This window comes from Triplophysa rosa, linkage group LG15 (assembly GCF_024868665.1).
Source record: "Triplophysa rosa linkage group LG15, Trosa_1v2, whole genome shotgun sequence".
Taxonomy (NCBI): domain Eukaryota; kingdom Metazoa; phylum Chordata; class Actinopteri; order Cypriniformes; family Nemacheilidae; genus Triplophysa; species Triplophysa rosa.
The window spans coordinates 831,097-853,268 of record NC_079904.1 but is presented as its reverse complement, the minus strand read 5'-3'; the positions used below and the strand labels follow the sequence as shown (position 1 = coordinate 853,268).

At 40.2% G+C, this 22,172-nt stretch overlaps 2 protein-coding genes across 6 annotated transcripts; both read right to left on the bottom strand.

Annotated features, from left to right (window-relative positions):
• Positions 1–308: 308 nt before the first annotated feature.
• Positions 309–3,089, bottom strand: hlx1 (H2.0-like homeo box 1 (Drosophila)). 2 transcript variants are annotated; one of them, XM_057353164.1, is made up of 4 exons: positions 2,510–3,089; positions 1,865–2,032; positions 1,435–1,619; positions 309–859 (listed from the first exon to the last, which is right to left on the bottom strand). In XM_057353164.1, exons 1-4 carry the CDS (start codon positions 2,928–2,930, stop codon positions 551–553), a joined length of 1,083 nt encoding a protein of 360 aa, XP_057209147.1. In that variant the 5' UTR covers positions 2,931–3,089; the 3' UTR covers positions 309–550. The 2 variants fall into 2 exon arrangements, with proteins under 2 accessions (XP_057209147.1, XP_057209148.1); XM_057353165.1 differs by lacking the exon at positions 1,865–2,032 and having other exon boundaries at positions 2,510–3,083.
• Positions 3,090–8,579: 5,490 nt separating this feature from the next.
• Positions 8,580–21,757, bottom strand: rhpn1 (rhophilin, Rho GTPase binding protein 1). Of its 4 annotated transcripts, none has more exons than XM_057353654.1 (16): positions 21,370–21,757; positions 20,640–21,053; positions 14,086–14,201; positions 13,627–13,755; positions 13,454–13,529; positions 13,297–13,374; positions 13,086–13,210; positions 12,835–13,001; positions 12,647–12,744; positions 12,434–12,523; positions 11,645–11,801; positions 11,331–11,447; positions 10,380–10,574; positions 9,893–10,197; positions 9,665–9,811; positions 8,580–9,544 (listed from the first exon to the last, which is right to left on the bottom strand). In XM_057353654.1, the coding sequence occupies exons 2-16, from the start codon at positions 20,682–20,684 to the stop codon at positions 9,353–9,355; spliced, it is 2,037 nt and encodes a 678-aa protein (XP_057209637.1). In that variant the 5' UTR covers positions 20,685–21,053; positions 21,370–21,757; the 3' UTR covers positions 8,580–9,352. The 4 variants fall into 4 exon arrangements, with proteins under 4 accessions (XP_057209637.1, XP_057209638.1, XP_057209635.1 ...); XM_057353655.1 differs by lacking the exon at positions 20,640–21,053 and having other exon boundaries at positions 9,893–10,036; positions 10,121–10,197; XM_057353652.1 differs by lacking the exon at positions 20,640–21,053.
• Between the last annotated feature and the right edge of the window lie 415 nt (positions 21,758–22,172).

The window sequence follows — 22,172 nt, the reverse complement described above, 5'->3', positions numbered from 1 at the left end:
AAAGATTTGTTTTTGCCTACAAAAAACATTTTGCAATTAAGCGTCTCAATATGCGTTGAATATAAATGAATGTATTTTCCTGCGTAATTGCGCAAATGTCTGGGTTAGCTTGTTTAACGCTGTCTTGTGTTGCAAGAGCTCATTGCTGTGTGTGCAATAGACAAACCCTCAGGACAAAATCCTAATTAAACTACTTTTCTCTATGAGAAAATGTGTTTACATGTATAATACTCTCTTAAAAACTACTCATGACATTTATAAGACTCTTATAATATTTCTAAAAAGCATTGATCGTCTTTATGCAGATGCCACTTGGAACAATAACAAACTTTATTTACATTTTCAGTGCAAATACTTACAGACGAAAAATATAATACAGTCAAGTTTATCAACAGTCTGAATTCATGAACATTCGATTTCCAAATCGTCACGTAGAAGGTCAAACGGTTGTGTTAAGAGCAAATGTTTTCCTTCACGAGTCTCTGTGGCTCAAGCTTGTCTGTTTGTGTTGTGTATTGTAAGACGTGGTGATGCTTGTGATCGTGGTTCCTCACAGCAGTATTTGTGTGGCTGTGTTCGCTTCTGTCGTGGGGTTTGTCGTGTCCTCTGTGCTCGTGCATGGGATAATCACACCGGTTTTATTCAGTTCACAAATGTCCACGTCGCTTTTGTCCTCCGGCCCGTCTTCGAATTCAGATTCGCTCGGTTCGCTTTCGCATTCAGAATCATCGCGCTCTTTGGGTTCGGCCTCGGTCGTGGACTTGTCCGGCTGTTCTTTGTCTTTGTCTTTGTCTTTCTGGGCCTGAGCCTCCTTGGAGTGTCTCCATTTCATCCGTCGGTTCTGGAACCAAACTTTGACCTAAAATACGGGGAACATATGTCGGGGTTTTTATGTTAGAATATGCATTTATTTCCCTGGCTTTTAGAATTGATCAAATGTTTTAGATGCTTTTATCATGTTGTGACGCATGCAAAAAAAAATCAACGAATTTCATTGCACCTGCAAATGCATGCACCGAATTGCAAAGGATTTCAATTATTTAGAGAGTAAAATCATATCTTTTTTGTGGGAAAAATAAAGAACCCATTTCCTACTCTTATTTAATTTTTACAGCTGTTTGTCGTGTTTAAAATGAGACTCTTGCCCAACGTCTTAAATTAGAAACTTTTGAAATGAAACGCAACTGTAATCCTCCCAAATGTGCAATAATTCGTTATAATTGACTTTCATTTCCCTTCAAAATGTGTCGCAATAATGCTAAAAAATAGGGTTAACCGCTTCCTCTAACACTCCAAATGGCTTTACGCACTCTTAACTGCCTCCAATGTCTAGGAGACATTTAATTTCATCATGGAATTGTAATGTTAATTATATAAATATTTGTTTTTCGTGTTCAATGTTGCGTTATTAATATTCTGGCTCATGAAACTCACCTGTGCATCGGTGAGGCCGAGCATCGCAGCCAGTTGTTTTCTGTCCGGTTTTGTCACATACTTCTGGACTTCAAAACGCTTTTCAAGTCCTTTTCTCTGGAGGTTGGAGAACACCGCTCTGGACCAAGATCTCTTCCTCTTGTATGTCTGTGGCATGGAGTCTTTGGATAGCACCGCATACGGCCCTGTTGGAGTCAAACAGAGTTACATTTACGCTTTACCATAATACAATTTCTGCCTAAAGCCAGTAGAGCTACAAACCAATGACTTTCTGCATGAATTGCAATGTTAGAATTTCCAACTTAATATGCATTATAGCCTATAGATAAGTAGAAAAATAATGCAATGCAGTACAAGAGGTTATGTGCATGACGCATGTTCCCTGAGATTTCTTTGGGAATGGGGCACATGTGGGATATGTCTACACTACCTGGGAAGGTGTCCTGAAACTGATGTTGCCCTGTTTGTCTGGCGGCATTGCTTATTGAACCCATCATGGAGGAGGTTTCGCTCATGGTCGGGTCTATGGACGCGAAGTACGCGCTGGCAGAGACATGGACTCCTGACTGCCGATTCAGACTAACAATCGATGCGAGATCTGTTATAGAACGACAAAAACCAATAGATCTAAATTAGACAATTATACTAGTTCAAATAAACCAATGTAGACCTATAGTCCTATGTCTGTACTGCCGCTTATAAGATTTATTTAACAGGCAAAACAGGGCCATAACCAAAAGAGATATTTTGGACATTTAAGTCGCTCGATCAGTATTTGTTTGTTTTTTAACCTTGGTCCCAGCCTCTCTCACTATTATATATTTAGTTACACCCGTGGACATGAACCACATTAAACAACTTCTATTCGTCAATGCATGCCCCCTTTGTAAAAACGTTTCACTTCGATGCCAAACAAAAGTGACTATAAAGTTAAAACCGTCTGGTCATCAGATTCTGTTCACTTCTATTCGGATTAAACTAAATGTCTTGTCATAGGTGAGAGATGATGTGATGGACACTGGTGGTGACGGCAGAGAAACAACACAGACACGCAAGTTTTAAAACTCTGTCTTACCTCGCATTGATGAGGAGTCTTTGGATTTGTGCTCGAAATCTGTGGATAATATCCGATCGATGCCGAACTTAAGGTCTTTACTGCACGGCGGAGGCGCGGACTGCGCGTTAATCGGACATCTGGACACAGATGTCAGGTGTATTCCGTGCCTGTGATACGCAGACGCGGGGTGGAGACGCGCGTCAGGAGCCACCGGAGACGGGCGCAGAGGAGAGCCCGACGAGTGAACCTGCGCCCGGCCGCCGATGTGAGCCATCAGCGCCGATGACCCGGGGATGTTTTCCGCATCTCCAGCGTGCAGAATGTCAGCGATGCAAAACGAGGGTTTTTTCATGGTATCCACCCCAAAACCACCCGAACAGTACGCTGTCCAAAGGCTAAAATTCGATGCGTAAAAAGGATTCAGTCCCGCCGTGTACATCCTTGCGGGAGAAAACAAACCGCTGTATGAATGAAAGAGAATCTCACACAACTACATACAGCTCAAGCACACAGTCATCTAAGAAGTTGCTTCGTCTTGCGTTTCTTCTCAAGTATGAAACTTTAGACAGCGGTCCATGATGCATAAGCAAGAGTTGCGTTATTGATTGGCTCTGTCTGAGCCAATAGACGTCCACAGAACGGTCCGACACGCCCCAAAGACGAAGAGTTTGACAGACTTTTACACTAGACTGAAAAAAAAAAACATTTCAACTGTTCAATCTATATTTCATAGCATATGTAAATAATTATATTATATTGTAAAATACACTCAAATTATGCAAATTGTATTTTTAAATAAAAAATATAACTAGCAGTAAATGTGACCGAAATTAATCAGAATTAATAGCTTACAAAAACAAATGGTTAAATAATAAATAAAAGAATGGAATTACAAAAATATATTTATATGTTAACAAAACAATTGTGGTTAAACTAACTGGTTTTTCTTTTTTTATTTCAAATTTATAAAATGATACTTTGAATTAAAGAGCTAAACTATTAAGAATGTTTTCGAATTATCCCCCCAAAAACAGCTCATTCAAAGAACAAAATCTTCTAATAAAATGATTTTGTAAATAGGCTCTGTGGAGTGTGAGCGAGTTGTGGTCTTGTTGCTGTGCTCACTTAGGAAACAGGAGTTTCTAGATGCAGGTCATCCTGTTTTTGATGAGCCCTGATTCAAGCTAAATGAGCGGATATTCCTGCTAGATAGAGGCCAAAAATAGAACACGTTTTCGTATTTTAGGATACAACAGAGGACCTTTATTTCCTCAGGCCCAATGAGGTGGAACTTTATAATGACTGTTAGCACTTCCTTTTTTCAATATTTGTGCAACTTTATCTCAACTCGCAAGTCGCGCGGTGACGCAAATCCGTCCTCATGCTTATAATAAACAGAGGAAATCTATTCTCCACCGAAACGAAAACACAATCAAATTCAGAGGCGATACTTCATTCTTATGTTCAAGTTCAACCCCGTGACAACTTCACATTACAGCACAACTGATATGTATCACGAAGAACAAACAACAAATAAAGTTTTGTTTATTAATGAATTTAATTTGATTAAAAAATGTGGTTATTGTGTATATGTATATAAAATTACATTTCGGTTTGAACATACATTTATATATAAATATGCTACATACCTAAAGGACTGTACACTTATTAAAATAACCATAGGAAAAGTGTATAGCCTAGTACTGATTATTGCAATGGTTTCCATGCAGTACAGCAAGCTTTACTTTCTATATTTGTTTTTGTAGAAACTATTGTTATTCTTCGCAAGGGATCTGATCAGTAATGTCAGTAGATGAGTTTACCCCGAGATGTTTTTTAAGAAGTCTCTTCCTCTGATGGCGTTCATCATTACCGAAAGGTCTATGACCCTGACGGCCTTCTATCGCGGTGCTTTCGAGTGACTCATTCCGGTTTAAATTTAGAGATAAAATGTAATGCTTTGCGCTCGACCAGGCAGTCAAAACAATCCCGGGAAGAGGATGCGGAAGACGCGCGCGCAGCGGGTGAACACTCACGTTATTTCAGGTGCCGCCGGTGTGTGTCGCGGAATATTGAAGCGCCCCAATCTCACGAATAAAAAAAATGAAGTGAGGTAATAAAACCACAAGAGACGACTGACGAGGGCTCATATAGTCATTTAGGAAGAGTTGTACAAAAAATACACATTTTACATTACATTTTCTTTAAAGATTGTATGAAAATAATCTGCATTTTATATTAGATATACATTCTGTTCCCATATTCTGTTCTTCTTATTTTGTCATGAACTACTTTCTCGAAACAATTCTGAACATGAGAAAATATCATGCCGCACATTTATTAGGCTATTCACCGTATGTCTGCTTGCGTAATTTGATTGTTTTTGCAGTTTTCAAAATGCTACAAATCATTTAAACAAAAAGTACAACAGTGAATTCAACGCGTTTCATCCATATTCATATCTTTTTTCGTGGCTGAGAATAAGTCATTTTAAATATCACGTGCATTTATTATTTGGAATATATCCTGTTTAGGTCAAAAGAGACACGATCAAAGTTCCAAAAAACAATCAAATTGTATAAAGGAGACAAAAGGTCCAGAGATTCCGGATACGTTTACTGTATATTTCCAAATGTGTTTTCCAGTAGGCCTGCACACATCCATGTGATAAATATAGTGTTGTTGAAAGCACAGAGTCATCTGTTGCAGTAATTAAAGCAGTGTATGAATGTCACAACATTCTGAGGGTGGACACTAAGTACAGTAAGAAGAACCTAAACATTCATTCAGGTCCATGATTCCCCAAAATAGCTGTGTGATGTTCACCCTCATCAGAATCTATTTTGGGAGGCATTTGGTCATTGTGTTCAGGCTGTGTGGTTTAATCATTACTTCTCACTTCCCGATCTTTCCTAGAAAACTAACTAAAGGACAAGCCATGTATTTATTTTTCTCTTTCAAATTAATATACTTTCATGTGCGAACCACAAAGAAACATTCAAACATCCAACTCGTTACAATCGCTTATGGTGAGTTAAACTGGAAGAGTGTCCTCGTGTTTGCTATATGATAACATCATCAATGGTCCTTTGGGATTGACTATTTGTGGAAACCCCATCATGATGTGCTCATATAAGAGTCATCTGTCTGTCAGCAGTGACAGGACCCATCACGCCGGAAACATTAAATATGAAAAGATCATAACCGTTAAATAACGTTAAATCATGGGAAAGTTTGGAGACCTTGTGGAATAGCTTTGTTTTTCTAAATTCCCTCTGGCTGGTGAAATGGCCGTCCTGAGAGTTGACTGGTAATCTGGTCCAGCCTGCTGCGGTTCATTCTGGGATTTTGACAGATTTGGGAAACATTTGTTACGGATTATTAATTGCGATTTTAAATGCACCCCTGACAGAATGGAAATCCTGTAGTGGCTATAATCTCATTAATGACGCACAACATAAACATTCATTTTTTTAGATTAGTGTAGGTGAATAGTTTCACTTAATAAATGTATCTTCTTAACTGATGCTCTTCAGTCCTTAAAACCTGAACATGGAGTAAACGGTTTCATTGACACGTTTTCTGCTATACATTCGATCATTCAAATTAGAAATTATTGTGGAGGGGAAGTCACTATCGTAGTGCCTTTTTCCAAATAAATAAATAAAAACATTATTATTATTATTTGCATATTATTATTATTATTAACATTGTAAACCACTGCAGTCAATTGTCTGGTCAACCTTTTTTGGGGGCATATCAGATACAGTTTTAAGGGCGAATATAATGCAAATAAACATTAAATTAACATTTATTTATATTGCCCTTTTAACAATTGTGCAGCTTTGCAGTAAATACACAATAGTAGCTACTGACTACAGATAAAAGTAAAAGCAGGAAATGATGAAATACATAATTGTGGTATTGCATATTTTCAAAGAACTGAAAATGATTGTACGTAGTCTCGAATTAAACGAAGACTTATTTTCTATAATATTCATTTTAAATTTACAACAACAAAAAAAATGTTGATAATTTATTGGACAAGAGACACAGAGAATTAAAAGTGTTAATGTCGAACTGGTCAAGATATCAGACGATGAACTGCATGGTCAGACTGGATATGTGTGTCTCTCTGTGCGCGCACGTTCAAGTCTTTTTCTTTGTGTGGAAAGGAATTCAGACTGGATAATGACTCTTGTCTTATAATATACACAGGCTTAAATCAAACGCGTCAGACGGAATAACAGCGAGACTAATGGAAACGCGGAAAGGTCATCATAACAAACCATTAGAAGCAGTAACTCCCTGTACCGGAGCCGATCACACGTCTAATGGACCACGCTGATCGATCGTGCTCGTGTTTACTGAACGCATCGCTCGTGACGAAACCCAGAGAACATTTCCACAGCGCGAGAGCATCAACCTGCTGACGAGGATGAACAAAACTCATGCTGTACAGAAAGAAACGCGTGTCAATTACTCTTATTTCATATTAAAGATAGTGAGAAATTTCTCTGAAGAAATATTGAATGAACAGGAAAAAAATACAAAAATAGTTTAGATCATTTCTATATTTATTACATTTATCATAATTTAATGTTTAATTTGATCAAAGTATAAAATTACATTAAATAATTTATAAAACAAAAAATGTTTATTTACTTAATAATATAATTTTCTAATGTTATTTCTATGCTTTCTAACATTGTAAAATGCATTGTTTCGTTCCATATTCCTTAGTCTTTACTCCACATTATATTGTTTTATAAGTGATCTATTTAAAAATTTTAAAGGATTATTTTAAAAATCATCGTTTAGCAATTTGATTGCGGCAGGTCTCATATCTCTCACCTTTCATCTCTTTAAACTCACTGCAGTGGGCTTCACAACATGGAGAAACATACTTTAGTAAAAAAGAAAGTTGAAAATGTTAAGCTATTTCTGAAGATCACATTAGATATATAATCTTCAAACATATAACAAACAAACTTGCTGATATTTTATTCTTATCATTCGTCTTATTGAAATGACACGCGGCTGCTCTCTAGTGGTCGAGTGAAGCATGACTCTCTCTGTGTTCTAGAGGTTCAGAAGTCCTAAAGAGTTCAACTCTCGCTTGTTTTTGTCTCTGAGACACCAGCTGTCCTCTGCATTACTTTAATTGGTCTTATGTATTGAAATGCAGATTTGAAACTGCGAGTTTTGACCTCTGACTTGTTTCCCAGTGCAGTAGTGTGTGTCTGGGGAAACACTCGCTGCACAATCCAAACACAGTTGGCAGCATTAGCTCATATTTCATCATTGTTTACTGCAAACTCATTCCTTCAATCCCCAATGCAACAAAAGTCAGCTGTTACAACGCTTCCGGACACACGTCACCCTCACTGCGTCACTTCAACACACTACATATTTATTAGGATTATAAGAAGGAATTTATTTGAGATTTTTATTAAAGCCTGTATATGTGACATTCCTGGTCCTTATTTGTTTTTCGCTTTTAAACTATATTAGACCGTTTCATGGGACGCGCGCGCGCCTGGCGACCAGTTAACTTCCGGTTTGTGTGTAATAATAAAACTATAACTATTTATATTTAATTCAATTAATGTTCATATTAATTTGTATTATTTTAATCTAAAAAAATTGTATTAAATAAACACTTTGTTGAATGGGTCCTGTAGTTCGGTCGCATTTAAACAAACCGTATGGCGCATCGACATCTAGCGGTTGAGTTTGGTATCGCAGTCTAAATTCAATACATAGGAGAGACAAGTTTAGCCATCTAACGGTTCTTCTCGGTTTCTTTTGCTTGTTATCAGAAATAATCTACAGGCACTCGATTGTTTGTGAATGTGTACCGGAAGTTAAGTTGTGGGGGTTACAAAAGTGCGCATGCGCAGTAACGTTTGTTTATGCTGTTAAAATGAAACCGTCTATTTCTGAATCCTCTTTTGTGAATTATTTCTGTCATTGCTTTTATTAAATTTAAAGAGGTCTAAAAAAAATTGATATCTTGGTGCGTTTTTACATTCAAATGACATTTACACATTTTACTGATATTTGTCAGGAGAGCATTCATGAGATGTGAGATGGAAATACTGTTTTAATTCATGAAGGCAGAGTGCAGTTTGAATGCTGGCTAATACAAATCATATCTGACAACAAACGGAAAACAAGAACGACTTAGTCTTAACACACAAAACAACACAAAACAATTTTTTTCCTGTGCAAAAATACATAATACAAAAACCTCCTAGCTCTTAACAATATAAACTGAAACTGGTTCAAGTCAAACATTTTCTTATTATTGCTTGAAGGTCTTGCTGTGTCTCATTAATGTTTTGTGTGATTATTATTGTCCTTTTGTGATGATGACAAACCCGAGACACACTAAGCATGCGACATGGAGAAAAACCTTGTTCTAAAACATTTGGTGTGCAAGGGCATTATGATATATTTACAGTGGCCCCACATGCTATGTAGAAACTTATCAAAATGTGTTTTCATTGAATAAAAACAAGCATCCTTTATTTTAAAGATGCCATGATGCTCATTGAAGAAAGAGTGAAGACAGTTGTGAATAAACCTCTACCATCATTTCAGTGCAGATGACACTCGCTTTCATACTTTTTATCGAATTAAACATCATTCAGCTACACGTGTAAGAAAATCACTCATCCCCACTGAGAAAAACCTCTTCAGTGTGCTTTACTTCTGTTCTTCTAATCTAGTTTTGTGCCATGTGATTTTTGTTCAGCTCTTTAAATCTAACCGCATGTAAGCATGAAATCACGTGTGCTCTGCTGGACTGATTTGTGTAGTCAGTTTTCAGAAGGTAGAATAGTGCTTATCTTCTTCTCAGTACATGGATTCACCTTCACGGAAGTTTCCAAAGGAAAGATTGAAATTGCTTCCGAGTCTCTTGCGGACTCCACCGCTCCTCCAGCTCCAGTTCCATGACGAACGCTCGTAATCCCGGCCCTGCTTCCTCGAACCGCATGACTGAGTCTCTTTATCACCGGTGGATGAAAGAATCGTCCTTCTCTCTATCTGTACGAAAAAATGGAAGTTAATGCTAACCAATGGTGAAAGATTATGATAAGCTGCGGATGAATCCAGGAAGTGAACCGTACAGTCAGCGCTGCTCTGTGTTTGTGTGCGTTTATGTACCTCGTGTGTTTGTAGCGTGATGACGTCGAGCTCTAGTCCTCTCTCTGTGCAGCTCTTCAGGGCGTGAACGACCTCTGCATGCTCCGCCCACCTGCAGTCTACGCCATTAATGGCTATGATGTAATCGCCCTCGCGGATCCCCGCCTCCTAAAACACACAAAATCACTATGAACAGAATAACCCTCGATAACTCACTGTATGACACAACATGCAACGATGCAAACGTACCGCAGCACATCCCCCTAGCAACACCCCGGCAACCAGAACCGGCGAATCACCTCGGAGTGTAAGTCCTAGTCCCGTCTCTCCTCGAACTAAGCACACGTGATGCCTCTGCCATCGGCTTCGAGCAGAAAACACAGTCAGAGGACCCTGTACAACAGAGATGAACGTCACACGGTTCTGTAGCGTCACTATCAGCCTCTGAAAGAGTGTGTGTGTGTGTGTGTGTGTTACCAGTCGATGGAAAATATCAGTCACTCTGAGCGCACTGAAATCAGGAGTTTTAATATCAGGCTTCTGTTGTGTGTGAGCTGGAGGAGACAAACAGAGTCACATTAGTTGAGTTGCACACCATTCTGAAAAAAAGCCCCAGATCTAAACTCAGACCGCAAACTTTTTTGTCTTGAAATAAACGAAACAGCGCAGCGAGCAACTACAGCACACATCGTACTGGGAATCTGAGTGTGGATGTTAAGACACAAGAAACGCTCACACTGAATCTCTGGAGCCTCGGCGACCTCACAAAAATCGTCTTCCTGATCGATATCGGAGTATTTCTCCAGCGAGCGCGCGTGAGCTCGTGACAGAACCTCCTGCAGGATGTCCATCTTACGAAGCATCTTACACACGCCGTGAAGACGCAGGGCTTCCTCGTGCCGTATGATGGCTTTACGGAGATGAGCTTTACCTGAACAAAAATAACACACTATTGAGACCACAAACACGCACTATACAGTAACTAACGTTGAAGAGGGGGTATGCATGTGTCGTCACTGCACACGTCATAGTTTTCTTAAAGACTGCCGAAGGACAGAAAAGAAGCAAATGAATTGCTGCAATTTGCTGAAACAAATGGAATACTGAAGCGTGGATGTTTGCTAGCCATTTCACATCAGACTCAGCTCAGGTAAGTTGTTTTTGTTGAACCATACCATAAACAGCATTACCTACCCACTTTCTAGACCTTTTTATGTTGTGTAAATGTATTTCTTTTAACAGTCTAAGCAGATGTATTTCATACAAACTTAAAGATGAACATATTGTCAACACCGTAAACATTTAGAAAAGCAATGTAAATCTTGTAAGATTGGGTTTATTAAACCACTAAATGTGTTTTGGTCGAGTAGAAAATGTTTACTTAAGGCTTTGCTTCGTGCATTTCCCCCGGCGTTGAAATCAGGAACAAAATAAACATCAGGAAATATTTCAGTATACAACGACACCTGGATTCTACATAAGTCGTGAGGATCACTGTCAAGTCCAACTGTTTTAATTTCAGCAAACAATTGCATGTTTTAATCCCGGTTTCTTTGTTTTTCCTATTGTAAGCAGCCATTTTGGGTGTGTAACCAGCAAGGGGGCGTGTCTTGGTATGTTTTCGTGGTGTTCACGTGGGAAAGTGACGTCAATGCATACCCTCTATATTAAAAAAACACAAACTAACCCAGTCTGCGTTTGTCCTCTGGATCCTGAAGGTTGAGTTTGTCTGGGCATCTGGTGTGAATCTGTATGAGAGCTTTAATCTCTCGACCTTCATCATCTTCATCATCATATCTCATACCTGAAAGGACAAACATTCGCTCATGTTAGCCGGTTTAAGACAATGAGCCCATTTACTAATGAAACAGCATTACATTTCAATGAGTCATTTTTAATGGATATTCACACTAGTCTAGTATTCTTGAATTTGCTTGACCTGTATTTCCATTTTATTAATTGAATGGCTGTTTGCATTACATAGAATGTTGAGAAGCTCACCTGAGCAGTCACACAGTGCCACAGCTGTGTAATAATGAGCCAGTGCTCGGAAATGATGCGTTTTCACCTGAACCATTGAGATCCAGGAGAAAGGAACATAGTCTTTCAGCAACGGTACTGACATGGCCTGAAGAACCAGAGAATATACGTCTGATACCTAAACACACACACAAACACACGCACACATACCATCAGGTTCGAGTTAGTGGTGGGCAGAGCCATTGAGAGAGAGTTCTGCCAACGGAAGTCCAAAACTCTGGAGCGTCACGTGATTCATGGAGCCTTCAGACAGTTCCAGGAAGTTTTGTTTTCTCTTTAAATGCTTTATTTCTTTCATTTTTTATTCATTAAATGGCTTTCGTCTTTAAATGGGTTAGACGTTTACCTCAGTTGGTCTGTTTAGTTGCAGCTTCATGTGTAACTAGTCACTTCTGGGAACTATTGAGAGCCTCCGTGAACCTCCATTGCTGTGAAGAAAGTGTTCCAGACGCGACTCTCTCTCAATGGCTCTGGTGGTGGGTAAAGTAAATATCCTACAAGTATGAAAACCATTGAGTCTGTGTGTGGGTCTGTGCATGTGCGTCTGTCTGTTAGTGTGTGCGCGTGTTAGTGTGTGTGTGTACATCTGTGTCTGTGCATGTGTGTGCGTGCGTGTTAGTGTGTGTGCATGTGTGTGTGTTAGTGTGTGTGCGCGTGTTAGTGTATGTGCACCTTTGTGTGTGTCCGTCTCTGTGTTAGTGTGTGTGTGTGTGTGTGTGTGTGTGTGTGCGCGCGTGTGTGTGTTTGTACCCTTGCTGCCTCCTGTGCCGCTTGCAGTAACACATTCAGATTGTTGTCCTGCACGTTCAGAATGACTTTCTCACACACACACTCCTGAACCTGCCAACGACAAACCCAATAACACACATAACCCACAATACAAATCCCCTCATATTACACGTGAACCCCATGTGGTTTAGAAAACACTCTTTATTTACATTAAAATCTCCAAAGACATGTTACCTGAGCCACCATGAGCCGGACCAGCATGCTCAGAGCCGAGCTGCTCATATCCAGACTGGGTGCGTGAGAGAAATTCTCCTGCAAGTAGAGAAACGCACCTGTACACACACAAACACATCATCACATTACAAACAAGCAAAATAAACAAAGAGCCATAAAACACCAGCGGCTGGAAATCACGTCAGTACCTGCGGCTCTCTGAAAAGCATCGATGGCGTTCTGACTGCCAGTCAGCGTCGAGCGATCCTGTCTGGCTCCAATCTGAGTATGAAGCGCTCCGATGTTAAACAAAACGCTTCCTTTCTCGAACGCCAGCGCTCTCTGAACCGACGGCACACCGGTCAGTGAATCATACCTGCGGGAACACATCATCTATAATCCAGCTGGACACAAAGAAACAGGCTCTGACGTATCTGATGTGCTGTAAAGCGCGCGTCACCAGTGGAAATGAATTCCCAGAGTTCTGTGAGGCGAGTAGAAACGCTGGTCCAGGAAATAGAGCTGATTGTAATATTCCATCAGCAGCTCCTGGCCCGAATCATTCCGAGTGGGAGTTCGCATGGCCTACGAGAACACGTCAGGGGTTCAAACACTTTTACGTACAAGAATCAGAATCAAATCAAAAGCGTTGTGTCAGCTGTAACTCGCACCTGTCTAAGCTCCATGAACTCGTGGATTTCATTCAGGTATAGAGAGGAATCCTCACCATAATGTTCGCTGATAAAATCCTGATGAGAAAGCAAACATGTGTGGAATATTCACAGGAGTGACGTGACCTCTGTGATGTAGGAGGAGGAGACATCTCACCTGAAGCGGGACTGTCAGATCAATCTCTTTAGTCTCCTTCAACCCCAGTGGAATCATGGGCACATTTACTGTCTCACTGTAACAGAACGCAGATTCGTCGGCTTCAACAGCTTCAATCTAGCCAACCAAGCAAATTGTGATCATATCCACAAAGATGTTTCGATGTTTCTAACCTCTCAGTCTGATAAACGTTCATGGTGCTGTTCAGTTCCTCCAGTTCCTCTTTGAGAAGTTGAAGGTTTGAGTTGACAAAGCTCAACTCCAACGCCACAGTCTCCAATACCTTCTGATTGCTGCTGACTCTGGAAAAACACAACAGCAGACATCACTAAACGAAGAGTTTCTTTCCAAAACGAGATAACTTTGTTTTTCAATTTTTTCAAACTTTTTTTATTGTGCATTCCAATTAAAAGCAATCAAACTGCAGTTGGTTTGTTAAGATTTACGCCACAATAACTAAAAAAATACAGCTAACTAACACTCCTGCCGAAATACACGCTCATCAAAACACACGCAGGGCGGAGCAGCGAGGCGTGCCACGGGTCACTTCCTGTTAGTTCTGGCTCACGCTGGGACATCTGCACGCCGTGTGTTTTTGTAGAGAACGTGCACCTATACGCACACTGATGTACCTGTAGAGATTTTCTGCTCCGGTGCGCAGAAGGAGCTCACGGTTGATCTGCTGGTTGAGTTTAGCTCTCCGTTGTTGCAGTTTGCTGCGCTGGGTTGAAACCAGAGGGTCACATCCCTTAAACACACACACATCACAATCTGCATCTGTTAGATATGATAACCAACTCATCTCAGCATTTCATTTCAACCATTTGGGTTCTGTTTTGTTTACCTGCAAGAACACGCTTGTGAAAAACCCTAGTGACAATACTCTTCTGATCACAATCAAGGGTTTTCTGCATGGATAGTTTATCCAAAAATCTAAATTCTGTCATCATTTATTCTTCCTCGTGTGGTTGGAAACCTGTGACTCTTTAAAATATCTTCTTTTGTGTTCTGCAGAAGAAAGAAACTCTAAATGATGACAGAATTCGGTAACACTTTACAACGGTGTGCTATTAGTTAACATAGTAAATGCATTAGCTGACATTAGATAACAATGAACAATTTAGATTGTCAGCATTTAATAATCCTTGTTCATGTCAATTCAGTTATTTATGTTAGTTCATGGTGCATTAACTAATGTTAACAGAGACAACGTTAGATTTTAATAAGGTATTACTTTATTAGTAAATGCTGAATGTAACATGAAGTAACATTAATAAATGCTGTTTTAGTATAATTCATTGTTAGTTCGTTTTAGCTAATGCATTAACTAATTGTTAGTAAATAGCACTTTATTGTAACATGTAAAGTATTTATTTATTTTAAGTTTTACTTAATTAATATTACATATAGGAATTTATAGTCTGTTTAATATCTGAACTGTGTTTCTCTCTCCCTCATCTTAAATGTGTGATTTAAATGTTTTGCTTATAGTCAATATGTTTTATGTACAGCTGCTTTGCAACAATGAAAATTGTAAAAAGTGCTATATAAATAAAGTTGACTTGACTTGTTACCCAAAACTTTTTTCTGAGTTAACTGTCCCTTTAAGGGGGGATTTAAATAGTTAAACGCACTTATACACTTAGATATAGAAAGAACTACAAAAGCTGCATATTAGTTTCATCCCCTATTAACGGTTTACAACCCTTATGGTGATAATGATGGTAGAGAAATAATATCAGATGCTTTTAACGTTACATACCATTGTACTCAATCATATACTATGGTATTTATTTACATAGTACCCACAGAACTGTAAACAATGCAATGGAAATATTACGCTACTGTAATACCTAGTTATGCCACACATTAAAGAACCTTCAACTGAATTGTCTTTGCTTACAAATCATTTATTGCAGATCCCCAGATAGTGGTAAAACCTCAAGCATAAACAGGGTTTTTGGTAGTGGGCTAACAACAGGCGAGGTCTCACTTCCAAATACCTCTTGTGCAAATGTGCAATACTTCACAAGGTACTCAAATACAATCAAACACATAAAACAGTGACAGAGGCAACAGCTACAACCACTGTTTTCCAGCCCGAACACAACCCATTTGCCTTTCCACAAAAGCAGAAACCATCTGCTCCATCTGTCATCTGGCTCACCGCTAGCTTAGAGAGCATAACAGTTTTTCATCCAAGGCAAACAGCCATTATATCTCAGAAATGAAGTTGCAACCACCTATCTATCATCCGTTCAGGCGTGCACGCCTGAGCTAATACAGCTTCACCCATAAATAGGACATCCGCTCGAATGAACCGTATTCACCCTAATACATGTGACTACCATAAATAATAAAATAAATAAGTGGTTGCGACTATTACATTTACCCACCTGCCACTGATCATCGTCCCGATGATCGTTAATCTTATAAATGTAAAAAAACAAACAAACAAACAAAACGCCACACCCAAATGGCCCCTCTGTGTCCTCCTCTTAATTAGATATCACAGATCTGGGTAAATGAAATGGGTTAGTATGCCTCCCTGCTGTTTGCCTACTAGACTGCCGCAACTGGGCTAACGGTGCCTGACCAGCTTCATCAAAATCTTGAAGTTCTTCTGAAGGTCCTTGCTCACCAAAATCTGGTTCAAACTGACTTCCCACCCCTGATAACAGTTCAGTTGAAACCTTCCCTTTAATAACCCAAGGTTCATGTAGTTCACTGTCCGAGCCCACATCACTATGGCACCGTACAGCCTCTTGAAATGATGCTACAATCCCTGGGCCACATGGCCTCAATTCTGTTCTATGAAAATTTTTAGGTCAGCAAGAACCATCCACAGGCGCAATTGTATACACAGCTTTAGATTGATCTGACCTACCACTTTAAATGGTGTAGGCATCCACAAATCCTGAATGCTATGTCTCCCTACAAAATTGTGATTCCTACGATAAACCAGTTGACCCACATGCAAAGCACTCTGTAATGAAGGTGGACCCATCTGTCTCCTCCTAACTTCAGCAGCATGTTCCATCTGTTCCCTTGCTTTTTGATAAGCCTCCTTAAATCTCTCCTGATGGTCCATCACCCATTCATCAACTGTCTCTGCAGAATCCATTTGGTTAACCGCAAACAAAACATCAACGGGCAACTTCGGTACTTGCCCAAACACCAGGAAATATGGGCTATAGCCAGTGCTTGAATGTTCTGTTGTATTATAATCAAAAACTACCTCTGGTAAATATTCTACCCATCTTCTCTTCTTTGATGGTGAAGAGTCCTTAACAAATCATGCAGGGTTCGGTTGAACCTTTCGCACTGGCCGTTGCCCTGCGGGTGATAGGGAGTAGTTCGACTCTGCTTAATGCCATACATTTTACACAAATTTCAAACAACCTCAGCCTTAAAACACCTTCCCTGATCTGAATGAATTCGCTGGGGGACCCCATACTTATGAATCCACTCCTTAACAAAAGATTTTCAGTCACTGAAGTGAAAGTGACCTATTAGTCAGATATGGTGACCCATACCCGAAACGTGACCTCTGCATTTAACCCATCCAGAGAGTAGTGAACACACGCACAAGTGGTGACCACACGTACACCCGGAGCAGTGGGCAGCTATCACTGCAGCGCCCGGGGAGCAAGTAGGGGTCAGGTGCCTTGCTCAAGGGCACCTCAGTCGTTACCCGCCGGCCCTGGGAACCGAACCGGCAACCTTCTGGTCACGAGTCCGACTCTAACCATTAGGCCACGACTGCCCCAAGTCACGAGTAGGTTTTTTTGGACAGTAAAATCCATAGCTATTACCTCAAATGGTCTTCTAGCTAACAGACTACCAGTTTCAGTTACCAATTTTGGCACTGGGGCTTTTGCCACAGTACATCGCTCACACTGCTTACAGTAAGTTTCAATGTCCTGGAACATTCCAGGCCAACATCATCTGGCTCTGACCAACTTGAAAGTGCGCTCCACACCCTGACGCCCATGTTCATCATGTAACTTACAGAGGACTTCCTCCTTTAAACTCTGAGGCAGAAGCACCTGTTTCATATGGCCCTGTCTAGTATCCAAAATTTGGCGATACAAAACACCTCCTCTTCCACTGCCCCAAAAGCTCTAAGGTCTTGCAATCCTCCTTAGCCCTTTCCAGTCTGCCCGGTTTAACCTGCTGACCCAATACACAAGGAATCTTGCAATAGTGGGGTCGTTGTGCTGTTGGGCTGCCCAGGCCTCTGGCAAGAACACTAGAAAACTACACATGGTACTGTGCTCATTAACCATCAGTGTAGGACCTTTCTCTTGGATCTGACTACCTAGGCCCCCCACCGACACGGGGTTAGCTACTGACTGAGTCTGCCGCGACAATGCATCTGCGCCCCCATTCTGACATCCTGGGGCCTCATTTATAACCGTTGCGTACGCACAAACATGCCCTGAAAGAGGCGTACGCCACTTCCCACGCAAAAGATGGGATTTATAAAAACAAACTTGACGGAAAAATGTGCGCACCTGCACGCAAACGCTGACCCATGCGTACAGACAGAGCAGTTTGGCGACACCGATGGTGAGTTAGTGAACTCAAGTTAGATTGCAAAAGGTAAGTATTTTTTTTTACCTTAAATATCCTCATTATCACGAAGATTAAATCTGCAAAGTTATTTGCCCTTGTATTGAGTGATACTTGTTTCATGCAGCTCTTGTAAAATCAAACTCAAATCTTAAATAAAAATTCAATCTAAATATTTAATCAGTGCCGTCTCACCATCACACTATGAGCGCATGAGGAGGAGATGATCCGACTGCATAGAATATAGGACAGCATCAAATAACTCAAACTATAACTAAATATATTTTCCTTACTGTGCATAATCATCGAATGTCAAAGTCTGGAAATACAGCCATTAAACTCTCGCACAATCGTTTCTCTAAATGTCCTCGTTATCGGTTCCTAACTAAGTTCATAACAAAACCGGAATGAAGAAACATTCGTCTTTAACAATTATGTCTTCAAATTTTATCTCGGGTGAAGGACACCAGTAATTAATGTTGTGATTTTAATGATGTGTTAATGATCAGTCTAAATGCTGTAAACATATAAATGCTGCAGAGACCTTCTTTGGCTTTAATATAATTATAACAATTATTAATATGGAAATCTCAGTGAATCTCATGTGTGGCCATTTGTGATTTTGTTATGGAGATAAAGGATCGGGGGTTTTACATAAGTTTTTGTTATTATTCTATGGCATCTGATAACGGTTGAACCCGGAAACGGTATACGTCCATTATGGTGCGTGACGTGAGGCTTAACAAGCGGATTGGATGTCAGGCTTATTAATATACGAATCAGCATTCATGAGGTGCTTTGCATTGACTATTTATGGGTAAAAATGGGCGTGTACAGGGCGGGATATGAGGCTGATTCATGTAAGCACACTTGCAGGTAATCTGTGATTTATAAAGGGAAAATTGCGTGCAGGTGTGCGTGCGCAAGGTTTTATAAATCTAAATTTTTGTTTGCGTACGCCCTTTTCAGCATTCTGGCGTAAGTTCACTTTTAGTAAGGATCCTATGCACAGTTTTATAAATGAGGACCCTGGCCTGTAATGAATTTCAAAATCAAATCTAGCCAGCTCTGAAACCCATCTCTGCTCAATGACTCCAAATTTAGCAGTCTGCAGATGACTCAACGGGTTATTATCTGTAACCACAATAAATTTATGACCCATCAAATAATCACGAAACTTATCCGTTACTGCCCATTTCAGTGCCAACAGCTCTAACTTCATGGCACTATAATTCTCCACATTACACACCGATGGCCTCAACCCACGACTTGCATATCGTCGCTGTCGGGCGGAAACCTCCTATGTCCAAATTTGGTCAATTTCATGTTTTTTCACAAATCGATGCTATTGGTCAGTCCCCATGTGGGTCTGTTATTTTAACAAATTATTAACCAATCTAAAGTGTTGAAAATAGCTTGAGAGCAAATCTCTTAACTCCATTGGACACTTCAACTGTCTGAGAAGTTTGCGAGCAGATTCGGCTAATTTCCGCCTATTAGACAGCCTAGTCAGCTCATCGTTTTTTGTATTACATCACTTATAGTTCTTAAACCTTTAAAATGACGACCACGGTCGTTAGCTTTGGTTAACTATTGAAGCCTTTTCTCTTGTCAAGAGGCTCAACGCGACCGCCGACTTTATTTGCGTGCAGATTAATTTCCGCCTATATTAGACAGCCTGTCTAAGGTTATTTTGGTATTGCATCACTCATAGCTCTAACATTTAAAATAGAGTTTAGGAAGATGAATGTAACCACAATCATTAGCTTTCATTAGCTCTTAAAGCCTCGTCTCTTGTCAAAAGGCTCAACGCGACAGCAGACTTTGATGAACACTGCTGGCAGCAGAGACGTCTGTGTCCGTACCATTCTTATCAATGACAGCGTAATCTCGTATCTCCCTGCTCCCAAGTCAAAAACCTTGTATCTCCGATTAAACATGGTTTTGGGGAAATGTTGTGTTAATGTTGGTACACAACAGTATATGATAGCAATATAAGGTATAATACCAACTTTAACGATACAATGTTTAATAACTAAAAAAATATGCAGTTTTTTTAATTTCCTGAAAAATAATGGTTTTGGAGATGCGAGGATTCCGCCCGACAGCGACGATATACAATCGGTCTCCGTCCCCCCTCCCCCTCTTGGGACAAAATTGCTCCCAAGCCCTGATGACTGCCATCAATCTCTACACAGAAGGGCTTTGTAAAGTCTGCATAACCAAGCACTGGGGCAGCAACTAACTTCTCCTTTAATACCTGGAAAGCAGACTCACACTCAGAACCCCACAAATCATAAAGGGGTACTAGCAGCCCTCGCCTTGCCTGCCTTCTATAATTTTTTTTTTTTGTTATATTTTTTATATTTTTCTAGGGCTGCACGGTAATTTATCGCGATACCACTAAATCCTATTGTAATCGAGCTGGCTGCGATATGATATGCAATGTGTCGATATTTTCTTTAATACGTAGTGAAGCACGGCTCTGGGATCAGTAGGAAATGCTGCTCGATCTAAAAGCAGTGTGAGTTTGAGTCGCTTATAATGTGCATTTGAAAAAGCAACACCCGTCAAACATCATTATAAATATACTTTATTATCATGAAAATACCTGATGAGGCTTGAGTAACAGTGATAAAAAGATGTCCATAGGCATTTCCTAGATTCTAGAAGGCGTCATGGTCTTCTTCTGCAGTGTGTATTTGGAGTTTCCGCACGAGAGCGCCCTCTGGCTTTCGGATGCAGCAGCATTTTCCCGTACTTCACTCAAAAGCTGTGCATAAATCACCTGATATTTATCGTCGGTTTATCGTGACAGCCCTAGTCCACTGCTGCAATGCCATGCAAAGGTGCCGCTAACTGAGAAAAGTTCTTCACAACTCGCCTATAGTATCCCGCAACACCAAAATGATTTAAGTTCTGCTGCAGTAGCTGGCCTTGGCCATTGCGCCACCACTCTGGTCTTCTCCGGGTCCGTTGCAACCCCCTCCGCGGATATTGTATGTCCAAAATAGGACACCTGCCGCTGAAAAAGCGAACATTTACTCCACTTTACTTTTGGCCCACACTCCAAATGAAGTCGCAATCACCTATCTATCATCCGTTCAGCGTGCACGCCACCATTTACCTGCGCTAATACAGCTGCGCCCATAAATAGGACATCCGCAGGAAAGATCCGTATTCACCCTAATACACGTGACTACCATAAATAATGAAGTGGTTGCGACTATTACACTTCTCTTAAGTTATGAAAACGATAAAAATATATTTAAAAAACAAATCGTGCAGATTGTAAATGTAACTTGCATACAGTGTGAACCCAAAAGCGCATGTAACGTTACCTTGCGGACGGATTCTGTTGATCCCCCCTCCTCAGCTGTGAGCCTATTTACATCTTCATCTGATCCAGAATCAGACATCATGAATTCACCTGCACAACTTTCTCTCTTTACACCTGTAATGAAGACGCGCGTGCACTCACAACAACGCAGAGGGTCGCGCGCGCATTACCCAACTGCGAGCATTTAACCGTAAATCCCCTCAAACACAGCCGTTAGATAACAAACTCCACTTTAACTGCCTCACATCACTCACTTCATGTACTACTGACGCGACCTGAACTCTTCCTATGTTTGAAAACATTTAATTTATATACATAACGTGATCTTAAAACTAAGATCTGACGAAATCACTAAATCCACTTGTTGCCTCAGCGCGTAGATGTTTCTCTTTCGCCTCAAGCCTGTGCGATTCAGCCAATAGAATTGCGCCTTTGCTGATTGACAAGTGCGCTGGCGAATCACACGTCGATAAATAGATCGGACTGACGGCAAAAAGGTCCAATGAGAGGACAGTGGTGGGTCTAGGCGTGATTTGGAGCGGAAAATTACGTTGCCCCTGGTAACAACAAGGCATCTGCGAGTCTGCAGTACGATAATAAAAGCATTATTTCTGTCTGAATAGAACAACATTTATAAATATTTTTAAATATAATAATCGTACAGCAGGTTATGTACATGACATAATCTAAATCGAATCTAAAATGAACAACATTCAGAAAGCCCCAACATCAACAAAATACTGTAGTACCACGGTATACTTTAGTATTTACTATAGTAAACTGTATTAAATTATAATGTTAATA

Excerpts from the sequence above, each read along its gene's own strand:
- hlx1 (XM_057353164.1), bottom strand. The coding sequence starts at position 2,930 with ATGTACACGGCGGGACTGAATCCTTTTTACGCATCGAATTTTAGCCTT. Across the intron at positions 1,620-1,864 it reads GTTTCAGGACACCTTCCCAG|GGCCGTATGCGGTGCTATCC; the intron begins GTAGTGTAGACA and ends TGACTCCAACAG. Across the intron at positions 860-1,434 it reads TCGGCCTCACCGATGCACAG|GTCAAAGTTTGGTTCCAGAA; the intron begins GTGAGTTTCATG and ends CCCGTATTTTAG.
- rhpn1 (XM_057353652.1), bottom strand. The coding sequence starts at position 21,450 with ATGATGTCTGATTCTGGATCAGATGAAGATGTAAATAGGCTCACAGCT. Across the intron at positions 13,002-13,085 it reads CTGGGAATTCATTTCCACTG|GTATGATTCACTGACCGGTG; the intron begins GTGACGCGCGCT and ends GTGTTCCCGCAG. Across the intron at positions 10,575-11,330 it reads AGAGGACAAACGCAGACTGG|GTAAAGCTCATCTCCGTAAA; the intron begins GTTAGTTTGTGT and ends ATTTTTGTTCAG.